Raw genomic sequence first — 17,858 nt, forward strand, 5'->3', positions numbered from 1 at the left:
CAAACCAGTCGCCCAGCCAATTGAGCTTTGTCAGATCTGAATTTTGTAAAGAGAAGTCTGGATTTTGAAGTCAGTGGTAAAGTGATGGGACTTGCCACTCACCTCAAAAAAAGCCGCCCATAAAGATCTTGCGATCTCTATGGCATGTATTTCCCCTTTCCCAATATTAATTTGAATCTAGCTCTAAGTCAAGGGATCTCAAGTTATCTAACAAAAGTGATGTTATTAAGCAGGAAAAGCAGCGAATATTTTCACAGACACCAGGACTACCGATTATCCACAACTTTAAATTTTACAGAGTGAAATACATGATTCAGATGTACGATAGGACTAAGGAGAAGCTAAAATATCAATTTTTTTTAAAAATGTGGTATGAAAAATTCAATGCATATTCGAGCATTTTAACATTCCAAACTAAAATTAGTTTTTCAGGGCTCGCAATCTGTTTCAGCAATATTACGAACACAGTCGCCGGCACAGTGGCATAGTGGTCAGTCACAGCCCCAGGAACCAGAGTTTGATTCCAGCCTCAGGTGACTATGTGGAATATGCACATTCTCCCTTTATTTGCATGGGTTTCCTATGGGTGCTCCAGTTTCCTCCCACAGTCGAAAGTTGTGCACGTTAGGTGTATTGGCCATGCTAAATTGGATGTACCGTTTAACTGAATTAGCCATAGTAAATGCGCAGGGTTACAGGGATAGGGTGGAGGGGTGGGCCAGGGTAAGATGCTCTTTTGGAGAGTTGGTGCAGACTTGTACTATGAGCAACTCAGTTACACCCCATTTAACTCAGTGTAACTTTTCCAAGTTCTTTTACAGCACAACTAATAACAAAAAAAGGACATGTGCGCATCAGTTCAGTGATTTCTATTTAATTTGTAGTCTACAGGGAATTCTGCATTTAATTATGCACGTGCGGACGCCGGACACCACAGTCAATTTTAAAGGAGACAGTTTCACTTGTATTACTGCAAAATCCATGTCATTATCAAACCTCTTACATGGAAATCTGGCCATGGAGAAAGGTCATTTCATGTCATTCATCTCTGATAAATCTTCCAAGACTCATCAAGCTAGAACTGAGCATTACCAGAAAATAAATTCTTTAATGGTTTGGATTGAATAATTTTGATTGGCCTGAGAAGAACAATAACCAAATTGCCTAACTGAAATGAAGCCATTTGCATTACCTGCAGTTATATGCAACTAAACTTTACTCCAGATAAAAAAAATGTGGCTTTGATTTTGCTTCAAATAGTGCTCAAGGGAAACCTTTCTGTATCATATACCTCAGCTGTCTATATAGCACTCTGCATGTGCCAACATAAGGCACTCAGGAGCTGTAGTGTTTTTTTTCTCTCAATTTCCTCTTTGTCATATATCCCATTGAATGTTGGAACTTCCACAGTCCCCCACACCCACCACTAAATTCCATTTTAAGTGGTATAATGTGCAACCATTTTGGAAAAAAAAGACAATTTTGTTTTGGAATTGCGTAAAATGCAACCATTGCATTGTTGCTTAAAACAGATTGTTGGTAATAATTTTAAAATTGAAATTTCAATAGGCCGTGATCAATTTTTATCCCTTAATCAATATCATTTAAAAAATTGCTCAATAACATATTGCTGCTTGTGAGGGCTTGTATGAAAATTGGCTACTGTTTTTCTACATTATGAGTCACTATATGTCAAAAGACCTTAATTTGCTGTAAACCACTTTTGGGTGTCTTGAAGTCACAAAAGGCACTACATAAACGTAAATCTTTATTTCATTGATTAAAGTTATATCTGTTTGTGGAGGGCTTATTTCTTGTATTTCTACTTGTCAATACTTGAAGAACACATCACTCAATATTTACTATTAGTGTTTATTCTCATTTTTAAGTGTTTTGTGCCTTGTAATGTTTTCATGTCTTCTCTTTTCCCATGGTAAATAACATTTACACGACTATACAAATTTATAGAACAGATTCATGCTAGTTTCAACATTTAAATTGCAGGATTAGAAATAATAATAGGTTATTAGCTTTGGTCTTCCTAACTTTTGAATTAAATACAACTGTTGTAAATAAACTTGGAAACAGAGAAATATTTATCTGTCCTAATGAAGCATTGAAATTCTACAGTTTTACTTAATGCTTGAAAGCATTAAGTAAAACTTTCTTCTCGATATATTCCGGAACCAATTATTTAATATTTTGAATAAGAAAGACACTTACGGTGTCCTCTTGATGTATTGTGGCTTTTCTTTTTCATAGTCTTCATCCCGGTCAGACTCTTCACTAGACGATGACAAACTGTCTTCACGCTTTGTATCATCGAGCTGGAAGGCAATTCTTTGTTGAACGACATGTGGCGTTTTGGGTGAACTAAACACTGAACGTTCACTGATGGGTGAGAAATGAGATGGACTATCGACGGTGATAGATAACAGATCCAATTCTGTCTCCTCAGGGAACTGATGTCATAAAAGAAAATTGAAATGTTCAAAATTACTTTTACTAATGTTGTGTGCACTAATACTTTCTCAGGTTAGTTTATATTAGAACCGGATCACCATCTATGCTTTACTTGAGCAGACAGAATGGTTTTGTAATATGGAATGAGCAATGATATATTTGACAATGAATTCACCAACCTAAACATTTTCTAAAATCTCTAACAGGGTGGAAGAAATCTTACGTAGGTCAATCTGTTGCCAATCCATAATATCTCTTTGGAAATAGTTGAAGTTCAATTCCTTTATCAAAGTTATTGTGATGATTATCTTATTAGCCAATCCTTTTTGTTGGACATTCAATAACGTCCTATTAAGCAATACTATGACTTGAAACGTGTTTTCTGACCTGACACTTCAGGTTATAAAAGTGCCTGTTCAAATTGTTTTCAGCAAGATGTAAAATGTCACATTATCTGGCATGAGTATATGTTTAAATCATTGCGAGACAGCGGCAGGTGGGTTCCAGGTGACATTCCAGGGAGTTACAGAAAGGTGGAGAGGAGATCAGATGCAGTTACCCTTGCTGATCAGAGTAGATCATTCATCTTTTTCCTGGATTGCACACCCACCCTCTTGGTCAGGCTGCTGGCACTGATCCATGCCGCCATCATCTCCCAGGTGGGATTGGTCACCTTGCTGGTAGGTCTCCTGGCAGCTGAGAGTATATTGTGGTCCGCCTCTCCTCCACAACATCTAGCTAACAGCTGAAGGCCCCCTTTGTAAATCTAGGATCCCTATTTGCCATCCTCCTAGCTTGAATGAGATTAAGTGCTGTGTAGTGTTCAAATGTAGCACCCCCTTCAAGTGTTCAGATGACCCCTGGAGCGGGTGAATCAGATGCTTTGCACTTCAAGCGCAGCATTTTTCATGTGGGTAAAAAAACTTTTCAAAGTGCCTAAAAATTGCATTCTACATTCTGCCACTGCGACTGGCAGGAATTGCACCAATTTTCTTGCCGAAAATGACTCTGTGGGTGGAATTTTCCAAAGAAAATGACAAACTCCTTAATGAGCATATGAGTTAAACACAAAAAGGGAAAACGTTCAATTCTAATGAAAAGCTAGATATTGTCATAATCAAAATGATTGGTAGTAAAAATCAGTTGAGCATCTGATTTCTAAAACTTAAGATTCTGTGATTTCATTGTGTCAGAAGATCTATACCCTTTTGTAACTCATTCTCAACTGCACTTCTAGTTCTATAATCAGAAAAAACAACAATAAGAGCAAGTATACAAGAAAGAAATATTGCTCTGAGCTACAAAAAGTACACCAAAGCAGCATCAGATCAGAGGAACAATTGAAAGGAAGGTAGAGAGTGGATTTTATATGTAAATACTGAATCAAGAGTAGGTAACATTTATCTGAGTATTGAAAGTTTATGATTATTTCCTATAGAACCAATGCCTTAACTAAGTGATACTTCCTTGAAGTCGAAGGTAGGGAATAAAACTCTTGCCTCCTTACTGAAGTAGAAAAGTCATCTGGTTCAGGTCCCACGTTGCGGAGGGGTAACATGGAAATTGCTTAAGCTCTGGCTAGAAATTCCAATCCTCCTTCAATATGGAAGTGGTGGCAGAGGAATTCAGAAATATAAGTGGTTACATCTCCCTTCAAAAGAGGGGGGGAGGGCCAGTAGACCAATGTTGCCCCTGAGGAAACTTTGAGAGAGAATAATCTGGGAAAAATTAATTGGCACTTGTGTAAAAAGATGCAAGGATTTTTAAAAGACAAATTGTACCTGACTAACTTGATTGTGATATTTGATAAAGTAACAAAGAGAATTGCTGAGAGTTGTGGGATTGACACTGTATATGGGCTTTTGATACAGTACCACATAACGCGGTTAGTAAAATTGAAACTTACGAGATTAAAAGGGCAATATCTGCATAGATATGGAATTAGCTAAGTACAGAAAGCAGTGATTAATAATAGTTCTTTCTGAAACTGAGGAGAAGTATGCAGTGGTATATCCCAAAGGTCAGAAGCATTGGAACCAGTAGTTTTTCCAATGTATTTAAAAACATTGCTATGGCCCAGCTGTGGCCAATTCTGGGAATCACTATTTAGGAAGCATCAAGCCCTTAGCTTGGATACAGAAGAGAGTTACTAGAATGGGGATTGTTATTCAAGAGTTTATGATGTACAATAAAGAAGTTTTTAACAAGGACAACGTTTTTCTAGGCTATGCTGGCAGCAATAGGAGTTTTGCCAACAAGAGGGAAAGAACTAAAAGTGCATTTATTAAAAAATCTTCTCTCTCCTCTATGGTGATCTCATTAGCCTTACCATAAGTGTGGAGGCTGAATAAGAAAACCAACAATATTTCACTTATTATGTATATAACATGTTCTGAACGGAGTGAAAACTGGGGATCATTGTATTGATCAAATTTCATCTTAAAATAAACAAAATTTCCCTCCTTCCTCTTCTGAAGGGGATCATGTATTGGGATACAATTCTACGGATAATGGCAACCCTCCTGATGGTCAAATCAGCATGTGTATGTGCTTAAACAATTACGGTTGCAAACTGCTGATCACGTCTGGCCAAGTCAGCTACAGTTCCTTTTCTCATCTGACATTCACAAATAAGCATTTTCCAGCAAGGACCCAATCAGTGAAAATTCCTCAGCTTAATTTTTCCCTGCCTGACACAGAGGTCAATTGCAAAAATCCCACCTCTATCACAAAGGATTGGATTCCGATTCCAACAGAAGATTGATCACCCTTTTAGAAATGTAGCATTAAATATCCGTCTATCCACTCAGACAATAATACATAAAAAACAATATTAGTACAGAATGAAAGCAAAGCATATGGTTAAGTAAATTTCCTAATGTTATTATATCTATAGTTCCCAACTTTGATTACAAAGCCAGTTAAGAATTTTGCCTTCACCCTAGATCATGGAGATGGAATTTAAGATTAAGTGAAGCAAATTCAGTGCTAATTAAAATTGCCTGTAAATCAAAGAAATTATATGCGTTAGTTAATAAGCATGTGTCATGCAAGTTCACAAGCATTTATGGAAGATGAATAAATTTCATTTTTTGAATGAGATGGTATTGCCAATGCATCTCTAAAATCAAAATCTAATTTGCACAGTTAAAATAAACCCATTGCAACCACATATAAATGATTATTTAACGATGCTTTGACTGGTTTTCTCACACAAGCACTACAAAATGTTTTTCAGTAACTTGTTACACTACTTTTGCAACACATTCGTTGTGATGCAAAAGCAGTTTGGTGTTGCTGTACATGTTGATGATTCAAGTACAACCTGTCATATTTAATGTAAAAACTTGAAAGCACACATCATAAATGCTATTAAGTTGAATGTGCATGGCTTAAAGTTGATAGAAATCAAGATGATTGCCCCATGAAACAATTAATTTTGTTGCAGAACAGATTTTTAACCAGTACCTGAAAATACCCTTCCTTTGGTGTGCTGGCTTGCTTTGTAAGGCCCAAAGCTGTACCATTCAGCTTTAATGAAGTAAAAAGGAAAATTTAATTATATAACTTACAAGAAGCAACACTCCCATTACATAATTATAACACAAATATAAAATTGTACCTGTTACATTAACGGAAGCCCTTGTGATGATACAGATGTAATAATGTAAAGGCTTTTTATATTACTGTAAAACTATATGCATCCCTATGATTTATCTCTATTTTAATAATGTGCTTCACTAATAGCAAGTGGTTATCATTGGTTGTATATAAAATGTGGTTACCATTATTTCAAACTTCTATTGCCAATGTGTAACAAACCAACTTTTAAAATAGGTCATATTGTCAGATCACCAATATGACGCAGATTGTGGGATGCGAGTTTGCAAATGCAACCCTATATAAAGCTGTTAATCTCAAATCTATTGCAACATTTTCATGCTGGGCAAAGTGCACAGAATCTTCAGTAACAGTCATTGCCAGCTTGCTTTCGTGCACCTCCTTGCAGACAATTAACAGAATTGTGAAAGACCGGGGAACCCGTTGTCTGCTCTTAATTGGTGCAAAAGAGAGAAAAGTGAGTACTGTCCTTTAAGAGAAGGAAAAATAATTATATCAATGCAAAAACTAAATTCTTCAACCAAAGTGACTTTCTAAACCTTGCACCAACCCTTTGAGAACTCCTTGCAACACAAATAAGAGCAAATAGCAGGAAATAGTCTGAAAATAGAAATGTTCCATACTTCAATTTACACCTTCCTTTACTTTGAGTCTACAATTATATTACAGAATTAATTGTGCAGCTGTTTTATGGCAAAAAGTAAATGCTTATTTTCAAAGATGCTGTAGAGGCAACTAATATTTGCTGACATTTTCATTTGGAATATTTTTTAACAGCTGTTATGTCCTATAATAAACATCCGAAAAATAGCCTAGGAACAAAAAAGCCATTTTTAAAATCTCTGATTACAAAGTGTGAAAAGCAATTTATTGAGACTTCTACAGGAACAGAAATTGTATGAACTGGCATGCAGCAGTATGATTTATTTACTGAAATCCACCTGTTAAACTTCTGATTTTAGTCAAATTACTGGAAGAGATAAGTAAAGGACAGTTGTTTCCTTGAGGAAAAATGCTGAAGGGTAAACAAACCAAATATACACATTCGCCCCTCTTGGCTCTCTCCTTGTAAAGCAGCAGAGGCCCAAGAACTGGTCAAAGTATATTTATTTCATTAGGACAAATACTGTGGCAAAGTAGATTAAAGGAATCTGGTGCAAGTATAGCAAGAAAAATTACAACAGGAGTAGGAAACAGTATTTACTTTAGATTAAGCAAAATTGAATGACGTGTTTTCCTGGGATCCCACAACGAATGCTATCCAATGCTGTAACCTGCAACCACTCTGTACTAATGGTAGGACTGGAGCATCCAAGGGAGATCTGACTTAAGGATCTCCATCCAGGAAATGAAACTGTTGTTATTAAAAAAACAGCATCTTAGAATATTACAAGTCTTTTTAATTTATAAAGAAGGGAAGAACTTAGTTGGGGAGAATGAAAAGACTTATCTTTTCCCTTAATCTTACCAATATAGTGAAAGATTTTTTTCTAGGCTGTTCAATTAGCTATCCTGATATTACCATATACCACATCATTACTCATGAAATTTTAAAATTTCACTCCCCCAACCCTTAACAGCATGACCAAAGCTCCCAGATGACAGCAAAATGAAAGAGGGGTTGAGTTAAACAAATCAAAAAATAATAAAATTCCAATAATAATGTTCATTAGCAAACAGAAGTAGAAACTAGCCTAAAGATTTCAATTCTAAGGAAGCTTCAGATGTATATCACCATTTCAGGAGAATCTTAGTTAACGGTTCCAAGATTGGCACTTATAAGAGTTTACATTTGTAGTATCTCACTCGAATGCCCCAAGACATTCAACGATGAGAAAACGGACATGAGAGATTTGGGGACTAGATCAAAAACACGGAGTGATTCACCCGTCCCGGGAGAATCCCGCAGTGGGCGATGCACAGGATTCGCGCCTGCAATACTGTCTCCCAGTGCCAGATTGTGTGTCGGAAATTGACGGGGAGGTGGGGTAAGTATTTCAATTCTAATATAATTTAAATGCAATTAGCAGGCTTGGGACTGAAGTCTCCGGGCCCACTAGCCTCTCCCACCTTGCTAAAGTATTTCACTTCAGTGGGGTTTACAGTAGCTCCCCACTTTCGGGGAGCTAGCGGCCGAACCACGCTGAAGTGAAGGAGGGGCAATTGGGGCCTCCCAGAAGGTTGGACAGTGGCGGGGTGCTGCCCCCTGGGCATTGGCACCCTGGCAGTGCCAGCCTGGGCCCCTGGCACTGCTCACGGAGCAAACTGCCAATGCCCAGGGGGCACCTTGGCACAGTCCATTGAGAAAGTGGGGCAGTATCAAGGGAGTGGGGCATGTGGCGGTGGGGGGTCCCACTGCCACTCTGCAGTTGGGATTTCAGGGGGAGGGGGGCGAAGGAGGGAGGCCAGCGATTGGGGTGGCAGGGGAGGGGGTCCTCCGGACTGTGGGGGTGGGGAATTGGAGGGTGGGGCTGGAGATCGGGGTGGGCTGGTGGAAGGGGGGCGATTGAGCTGGCCAGCCATTAGGAACAGTAAGAAGTCTCACAACACCAGGTTAAAGTCCAACAGGTTTATTTGGTAGCAAATACCATTAGGAAGCCATCACTGCGCGTGTGTCGACCTCGGCACTGACAGATTAGTGCATGCACAGTGGCCCGCTCAGCGCGCTTTCAGCTCTCAGCAGGAATAGGCCCCGCCCCCTGAAATTTAATGATATTCATGATGGTGGCCTCTGCAGTGCACAGAGTGTGGGGGATTCTTCTCTGAATTTCCATTGAAAGAAACAGTGTGAATTACTCCAGTTTTCACGCGAAAACAATCAACTGGAATGGAGAACTGCCCTTGTTGCCCATGAACTTGGGCACTTCAGCATTGATGTTGCTGCTCTGCAAGAGCAGGCAAAGGGCAGCTGAGGGAAGGCAGTGATGGTTACACCTTCCTCTGGGAAGGAAAACCCAAGAATCACCCCAGGATGCATGGAATTGAATTTGCCATCAAGAACAAACTCATCGACCGACTCTCAGAGCTCCTTGTCAGCATCAACGAATGCCTCATGACTCTTTGTCTACAACTTGCCAAGAACCACCAGATAACGGTCATGAGTGCCCATGCCCCAACCCTTAATGCCAATGATGAGTCCAAAGAAGGTTTCTACTCCACCCTTTACACCATACTCTCCAACATTCCTAAGGGGGATCAGATCATCCTTCTTAGGGACTTCAATGGCAGGGTTGAAAAGAACTCTCAACTCTGGAAAGGAACCAGAATGCGTGGAACTCCAACTTGTCGTCACTAACACATGGTTCCTTCAAAAGTACAAGTTCAAGACTTCCTGGAGACATCTCTGATCAAAGCACTGGCACATGATCAACTATGTCATCATCCAATCCCAAAACCAAAAGGATACTCACATCACCAAAGTGATGACCGGTGCAGACAAATGCCGAACAGACTACCGGCTCATCTGTTCCTCTGTGTCCATCAAACTCCATAAGAAGCAGTGGAAAATGAAGAATTGCTCAGCAAAAAGGTCAACATTGAGCGGCTTCAAGAGACAAGCATGCTAGCAAATGTCCAACAATGTCACCACCAAATCCTCCAAAGCATTTGGAGTGGAGGAAAACTGGAAGAGCTCAAGATAGCCATCATCTCAAGCTGTGAAGAAACCATTGGCTACAAGACCAAGGAACGCCAAGGCTGGTTCGACCACATCATCTAAGATCTCATCAACAAGAAGAGGAAAGCTCTACATGCCTGACAAAACGACATCACCAGCAAAGCAAAGAAGAGAACTCATCAAACAACAAAGGCGGAGGTACAAAGAAGAATTAGGGAAACCAAGAACCAATAGTGGACAGAGAAAGCTAAAAAGCTGCAACACCTCGCCGACAAGTATGACACTTGAGGCCTCTTCAGTGCTACCATGGCAATATATGGTCACAACACCAGATCTCAAACTGGTGTAGATAAAGGATGGAGTCCTTTTGAGAGACAGAGAATACAACAGCCTTCGACGGAGAGAACACTTCAAAGAACTCCTAAGCTGTGATACAATTGGGGATGTGTTTAAAGAAATCCCCCAACTCCCCAGGAAAGATGATCTTGCATTCCCACCAAGCATGGATGAAGTTGAAGCCACCATTAAACACATGAAGAATGGAAAAGCCGCCGGAGTGGACGGGTTCCAGTGAAGATTTTCAAACTTGGAGAAGTCACCCGTCATCTCCATCAGCTGTTCCTGAAAATCATGGACAGAGAAGAAATGCCTGCCAACTTCAGGGACCATCATCACCACCACCACCTTCAAAGTGGACTGCGGGAACTACTACAGAATCTCCCTACTCTCCATTGCTGTGAAGATCATTGCCCAAATGCTCATTATCCTTCTCCCAGTTTCTGAAGAAATCCTTCCGGAAAGCCAATGTGGCTTCCGACCCAACCATGGAACATGATTTTTACTGCTCGACAACTTCAAGAGAAATGCCAGAAGCAATATCAACCATTCTAGATGGCCTTCATCAATCTGACCAAGGCTCAGTCAATCGGGAAGTGCTATGGAAGACCCTGTCAAAGGCCGGCTGTCCAGAGAAATTCATCAACATCCTCTGACTCCTCCACGACGAAGTGTCGGCAACAGTCTTCACCTTCGGAAATAAGACAGAAACCTTCTAAGTCAAGATTGGAGTCAAGCAGAGATGTGACATCACCCCCACCCTTTTCTCCATCATTATCGTCACCTTATCAAGAGCAAGCTTCCCAGTGGAGTGGATATTTTCTACAGGATGAATAGAAAACATTTCAATCTAAAATGGTTGAAATCCAAGAAGAAAACGACACTTTTTACAGATTTACCAATTGTTACAGATGCACCATAGAAAGTATCCTTTCTGGATGTATCACAGCTTGGTATGGCTCCTGCTCTGACCAAGACCACAAGAAGCTACAAAGGGTTGTGAACGTAGCCCAGTTCATCACGTAAGCGAGCTTCCCATTTATTGACTCCGTCTACACTTCCCGTTGCCTCAGAAAAGCAGCCATAATTTAGGACCTCACGCACCCCGGACATACATGACTATTTAAACATTTCATGTATGACTCAAGGGCAAATAAAAATAAAAACGATCTTAGAAATGGTTCAAACAAATTCAGTTAAACCGGGATTACTACCAATAATTGTTAGAAATTGTGGTTGTCCTAAACAGCTTGAATCTTTTTGTGAAGTGAACAGGACTTTTGTCCTCACATGACTGTAACACTGCATTCAGAACCCTTTCCTTCTCTATGAATGGTATGCTTTGTCTGTATAGCATGCAAGAAACAATATTTTTCACTGTATACCAATACATGTGACAATAATAAATCAAATCAAATCACTGACATCGTTCATGGAACTTCAGTATGTGGATGATAACACCATCACTGATCTTTCAGAAGAGAATCTCCAAGCTATGCTTGACACCTTTGTGGAAGCATACTGAAAAATCGGTCTCAGCTTCAACTTTAAGGAGACTCAAGTCCTTTACCAAGCTATTCGAGGGCAAGATCCAGTCTTTGCCTCCATCAAGATCAATGAGGAATCCCTCCCAAAAGTGTTTCATTTCTCCTACCTTGGTTGCCACCTCTCATCTAAAGGCTGTCATCGATGTGGAGATCCAACATCACATTCAATCCGTGAGCACTGTCTTCGGCCACCCAAGAATGGGAGTCTTCGACGAACACAACATCTGTGCTGATACTAAGATCCTCGTGAACAAGGCAGTTGTCCACCCAACTTTTTTGTATAACTCAGAAAGTTGGACTATGTACAGACATCACCCCAAGGCCATGGAGAGGTACCTCCAACAAAATGAGGTGGATTCTTCACATCAGCTGGGAGAGCAAGCTTACTAACATCAGCTTCCTTGAAGCAGTCAAGAACACCAGCATCGAGGCCGTGATGCTCCGAAACCAACTCCAATGGGCTGGCCACGTCCTTAGGATACCAGAGTCCCAACTGCCAAAGCAAATCTTCTTCGCCCAGCTCAAGGAAGGCTCCTGAACAAGAGGAGGACAAAGGAAGCTCTTCAAAGACAGCCTGAAGTCTTACCTCAAGAAATGCAACATAAACATCAATGCCTGGGAGACCTACTTCGAAGCTCCTGATTGAAGGGACACAATTCTTCTAGAACACCCGTGCAAGAGTAGGGTCCAGAAAAGGAGCCCGAGAAAGTAATACCAGTGATCTCAAGCCCAAGGACTAATCCCCACTCCCAGAATCACCTGCCAAGTGTACAGTCCGAGATGTGGCTCTAGGATCAGGCTCATCAGCTATGTAAAGACCGACAGAACCCATGATCAGTACAGGGAGTTCTATTCTGGAAAAAAATGAATTCCCTTCCCTACTCAATAACTCCCTCATCTATCCCTTGAACGCCCCTGCATGCTATTCTTAAATTCCTTCTTAAGTCACTGTTGGATCTTTCTTGCTGAGTTTTTGATTTTTAATGCAATGTATTATTTGTTGAACATGTTTTTAAAAATGTTTGTCATTATGTCTACAATCTATATATACATATCTACTGCTTATTTATCAACACACTTTTTAGTCCGTTTACCCAATAATCTTAGCCATCTCTCCCTTCTTACCTACATAATTGGCTTTATTTAATTTAAGATTCTTGCTTGGGACTGGGGTGTATACTTTTAAACTTAATATGGAACTCAATTGTCTGATGATGAACTGGATTTTACTCTACCACGCTGCTGGGTATGAAAAGGGTGGTGCAGTTAAAATCCAATTAGTGGCCTTCCCACTGCTTATACACCCTCATTTTACCAACTTAAGGGCCTTAGCGCAGCACCACAAATTTAACTGGCAATAGGAGAGGCCCACGTCAAGTGGCCAGCTCATGCAGGGACAGGTCCCTCCTTATTGGGCCCCCGAGGCTCATTGGAAGGCTCCCCCCAAATTGTTACCCCTCAACTGGCCCCCTTCAGGTTTCCCAACCGTCATGGCTCCTCAAACTCCGGCCCTCGTCAGGGCCAGCCAGCTTGGCACTGTCGAGGCCTCCAAATACTTGCAACTTGATCAGGTGCAGCTCACCTCATCATCCAAGTGTAGTACCGGCAGTGGCCATTACCCCAATAGTTTAGCCTGTAATGAATAGGTGCCAACTTCTGATTGGCCGCAGCTCTCTGGAGTGGGACTTCTTGTTCCTGAGGGGCAGAAACCAACCCAGGCTCCAGTCTATTAATTGCCAATTAGCCACTTTGCTTTGGCTTTTAGCTGGGAGGTGGGGGCAAGGGGCAGTAAGGACCATGGCATTCTGTAAAATCCAGCCTGATCTCCTCTTCCCTGAGAATCTTTTACTATGAGTTCACAAATTAACCCTGCTCCACTGCATAACAGTAGATCTAAAATAACTTTAGCTGGTTCCACAATGTATTGCTTCAGAAAACTATAAAGTACAAGACTTATTGTGTGTATGGTTTGCTCCTCTTACACTGTAACTTTGTGTCAAAAAAAAACAGACAATTAAACACTTGTTTCTGAGCAACAGAAAATCACGTGCCCTATTTATTGGCAATCAATGCAGCATTCTCATGGAGTACTGGAAATTCAATGTGGGGTAGGCAAATGCATTTCCTTCCTAGGACAATTAGGGTTGGAAAGGGGTGCAGGGAGGTGGGGCAAGAGTGAAAGAAAACAAGGGGAGCCTTCAACGTAATTTTTTAACAGCTGTTTTCTATAGGCAAGCCTACAGGCAACTAAAGGCTGAGGTGGAACAAAGTACCTGCGACCTGAAGAACAGATGGTGGGTGGACAGAGTGCAGGAGACTCAGCAACTTGCTGATAACCATGGTGTGTACGACTTCTTCAGCGCAATTAAAACCATCCAAGTTCTGGGTACCCAGGGACCCACCCCACTGAAAGCCAAAAACAGAGGGGCGCTGATCAAAGACGAAGGGGCAGTCAACGCTCATTGGAGAGAGCGCTTCGAGGACCTCCTCAACCAAGACACAGCCTTTGACACCATAAAAATATAGAAAATAGAAGCAGAGAGTGGACCATTCGGCCTTCCAATCCTGCTCCGCCATTCATTTGATGATGGCTGATCATCAAGTTCAACATCCTGATCCTGCCTTCCCCCATATCCCTTGACCCCTTTAGCCCCAAGAGCTATATCCAATTTATTCTTGAAATCCTGTGGCACGCTGCCTGCCACAATCTCAGTGCAATCTTAGCTTGCCGTGAGGTCAAAAAAGCCATCCAAAAACTGAAAAATAACAAGGCCTCCAGCACAGATGCAATCCCGGCTGAAGTATTAAAATGCGACGGAGAGACACTCGTCAAGAATCCACAACCTCATCACCCTTGTCTGGAAGGAAGAGAGCATGATGTGGAGATGTCGGTGTTGGACTGGGGTGAACACAGTAAGAAGTCTCACAACACCAGGTTAAAGTCCAACAGGTTTATTTGGTAGCAAATACCATAAGCTTTCGGAGCGCTGCTCCTTTGTCAGATGGAGTGCACATTTCCACTCCATCTGACGAAGGAGCAGCGCTCCGAAAGCTTATGGTATTTGCTACCAAATAAACCTGTTGGAAGAGAGCATGCCAGGCGATCTCAGAGATACCTTAATTGTGACCATCTTCAAGAAAGGAGACAGGTCTGACTTTATGGATGCTACAAAGGGATTTCCCTGCTCTCTGCCATGGGAAACGTGATTGCGAGAATCTTCCTCAACTGCCTCCTCCCAGTGGCTGAAGAGCTCCTCCCTGAGTCTCAGTATGGCTTCTGCCCAATCAAGAGGCAGAATGGACATGATCTTTAGCGCATGACAAATCCAGGAAAAGAGCAGAAAGCAGCGTCAACCTCTGTACATGGCCTTCTTCAATCTCGCAAAGCCCTTCGATTCTGTCAACGGTGAGGGATCGTGGAATATCCTCCTCAAATTCGGATGCCTGCAGAAATTCGTCACCATTCTCCCTCCACCTGCTCCATAGTGACATGAAAGCCATGATCTTCACCAATGGATCCACCACAGACCCAATATGAGTGCAAACTGGGGTTTTGACCTGCGTCATTGCACCAAAGCTCTTTTCCATCTTCCTCGGAGCAACACTCTATCCCATCACCTTGAAGCTCTCCACGGAAGTGGAGCTAACCTACCAGACAAGCGGGAAACTGTTTAACTTCCGACGCTTCCAGGCCAGAACCAAGACAACCCTAAATTGTGTCATTGAACTGCAGTATGCAGACAAAATATCCTAAACGAAGGTTCTCTACCTGCCCTGCATTCTTCCCACCCCACCCCCCACGTCTATCAAGATCCATAGTGAGTCCTTGGATAATGTGAACCATTAATAATTTGAATGCATCAGAAATGGACAATGTACAGCAGACACCTCAATTCCCTGGAGATATCACCAATGCTGCCTCCGCAAAATCCTGCAAGTCCACTGGCAGGATATGTGTATTAATGTTGAGCATCTTCTCCCAGGCCAGTATCAAGGCACTGGTCATGTTCTACCAGCTGTGATGGGCAGGCACATTGTCTGCATACTCAACACAAGACCCGTGAAACATGTGCTTTACTCCAAGCTCCGCAATGGCAAGCGATCACTAGGAGGGCAGAGGAAACACTACAAGAACACTCTGAAAACCTCCCTAAATAAATAAATGCAACCTCTCCATCAACACGTGAGAATTGCTTACCTTAGAACGCGCAAACTGGAAAAGCATGTGCGAACGTGCCAATCATCTCGAGAGTCACCAGGTACAGCTTGTGGAAGCCAAGCGTAAACAGTGGAAAGAGAGCGCAGAATCCAGAACGTCCCGCCCACTCACCTCATCAAACATCACCTGCCAAACCTTTGGCAGAGTGTGACTCCAGAATTGTACTATTGAGCCACCGCAGAACCCACCTCCCCAGAGTGGAGTCAAGTCATCCTTGACCCTGAGGGACTACCAAAGACGAAGAAAAACTTTTTTTCATAACAAGTCTTCTACATCTTCAAGCTTAAGTTTAGTTATAAGTGTCACAAGTAGGCTTACATTAGCACTGCAATGGAGTTACTGTGAAAATCCCCAAGTTGCCACATTCCAGTGTCTGTTTGGGTACACTGAGGGAGAATTTAGCATGGCTAATGCACCTAACCAGCACATCTTTCGGACTGTGGGAGGAAACCGGAGCACCTGGAGGAACCCACGCAGACACGGAGAGAACGTGCAGACTCCGCACAGACAGTGATCCAAGCCAGGAATTGAACCCAGGTCCCTGGTGCTGTGAGGCAGCAGTGCTAACCGCTGTACCTCTGTGCCGTTGAATTAAAAATTAAGTCACCAGTATATGACATGATGGCAATCGTTTTTTTATTCTTGTGATGCCGACAAATAAATTTCACCTAACGGGTATTCACATTTTATTTACTGAGCTGGGTGTTCATATTTTCTTTCTCAAGTGTGTATGCAAAATAATTAAACCATTGAATTCTTAATATTAAAATGCCAGTACCTGGCTTACCTGTGCAAAATAAGTTTAAATTGGCATCTGATGATTTATGCTTTTTAAAAAAAAATACACACAACCCACAAAAGCACTTATTTTCTGGACCAAAAAACAAAAGAATATGTAAGATTTTAATTTGTGGTTAAATTATATTCATCTTTAGGATGGTAGTTTCTCGACCAAGACAAACTAAAAAAGCTACATTGTTCATTTTTTCCTGGCTTCCTCGGAAATATCTAGAAAATTGAAGCTAATTTCTCTATTAGAATATAATAAAATCCAGAGAAAGACCATATGTCCCATTAAACCTAATTAATTCATGTATGTATGATTATTTTGTTGAGGACTTTCATCCCATATCATTGCATTATTCCCGCCCATAATACATATTGCTCAAAGACACCTTAAAAGGAATATATATATAATTTTGTATCACATTTAATTGCAAGTCTCCACAAGATCCTTACCGACTCCTGTACTTTAAAAGTCACTCTTGGCCCTGTTCCTGTTCCAGATACAGGCGGTTCTGGAGTTTGGACTTCATTAGGGTCTTCTGTCTCACCAACTCTAGAACTAAATAAAAACTCACGTGAACATATTAACAATAAGCAACAATATGGTGAATAAATAGATTATATACTCCAACTGAAAAGAATTTGAAATTTGAAACAATTGGAATGTCACATAAATCAATATAAATGTATCAATTCACCACAAATTCATGACTTTTCCATTTTAAACAAAGAATATTTCAAACTGAAATCAGGCTGAAATCTCCACACGCTCATGGTGGTTATTTATGACACCAGGAGTTAATATGGTGGCCAGATGTCTCCCAGTCTGGCTGGGACAGTCCAGATTTTTCACTGAGCATTCCAGCGTCCTGACAATTTTCTTCAGATTGTTCAAATGTGCAGGTTTTCATATCTGCTGAGGCCCCTTCCCTTTTAAACTCATCCATTTGAGCTTTGCTAGTATCCAGCTTCTAGCTGAATAGACAGAACTACCCACTCTCCCCACCACCTCACTAGCAGATGTAGATATTTCAGCATTTTGTTTTTATTTGCGGTGGTGAGTGGTGAGCCAGTGATCAGATTCACAGTTATAGAATGTTTAATTGAGGAGGAATTGCTTCACCCAGAGAGTGGTGAATGTGTGGAATTCACTATCACCGAAAGTAGTTGAGGCCAAATCGTTGTGTGATTTCAAAAAGAGATCAGATATTGCCCTTGGGGCTAAAGGGATCAAGGGGGGAATCATGATATTGAATTTAATAATCAGCCA

General features: G+C 41.3%; 1 protein-coding gene across 9 annotated transcripts in view; it reads right to left on the reverse strand.

The window, feature by feature from the left end:
• kiaa1109 (KIAA1109 ortholog) overlaps positions 1-17,858 on the reverse strand; it is a 449,716-nt gene that overhangs the window by 77,221 nt on the left and 354,637 nt on the right. For 8 of the 9 annotated variants that reach the window (XR_013497649.1, XR_013497648.1, XM_078211413.1 and 5 more), the window contains 3 exons: positions 17,042-17,147; positions 5,932-5,994; positions 2,224-2,462 (listed from right to left, as the gene is read on the reverse strand). Coding sequence is in view for 7 of the 9 variants with exons in the window: in XM_078211413.1 (XP_078067539.1) it covers positions 2,224-2,462; positions 5,932-5,994; positions 17,042-17,147 (408 nt within the window). In the remaining 2 variants the exon portion in view is untranslated. The remainder of the gene's footprint in view (positions 1-2,223; positions 2,463-5,931; positions 5,995-17,041; positions 17,148-17,858) is intronic. The other variant, XM_078211383.1, reaches the window with a different exon arrangement.

This window comes from Mustelus asterias, chromosome 1 (assembly GCF_964213995.1).
Source record: "Mustelus asterias chromosome 1, sMusAst1.hap1.1, whole genome shotgun sequence".
Lineage (NCBI taxonomy): Eukaryota > Metazoa > Chordata > Chondrichthyes > Carcharhiniformes > Triakidae > Mustelus > Mustelus asterias.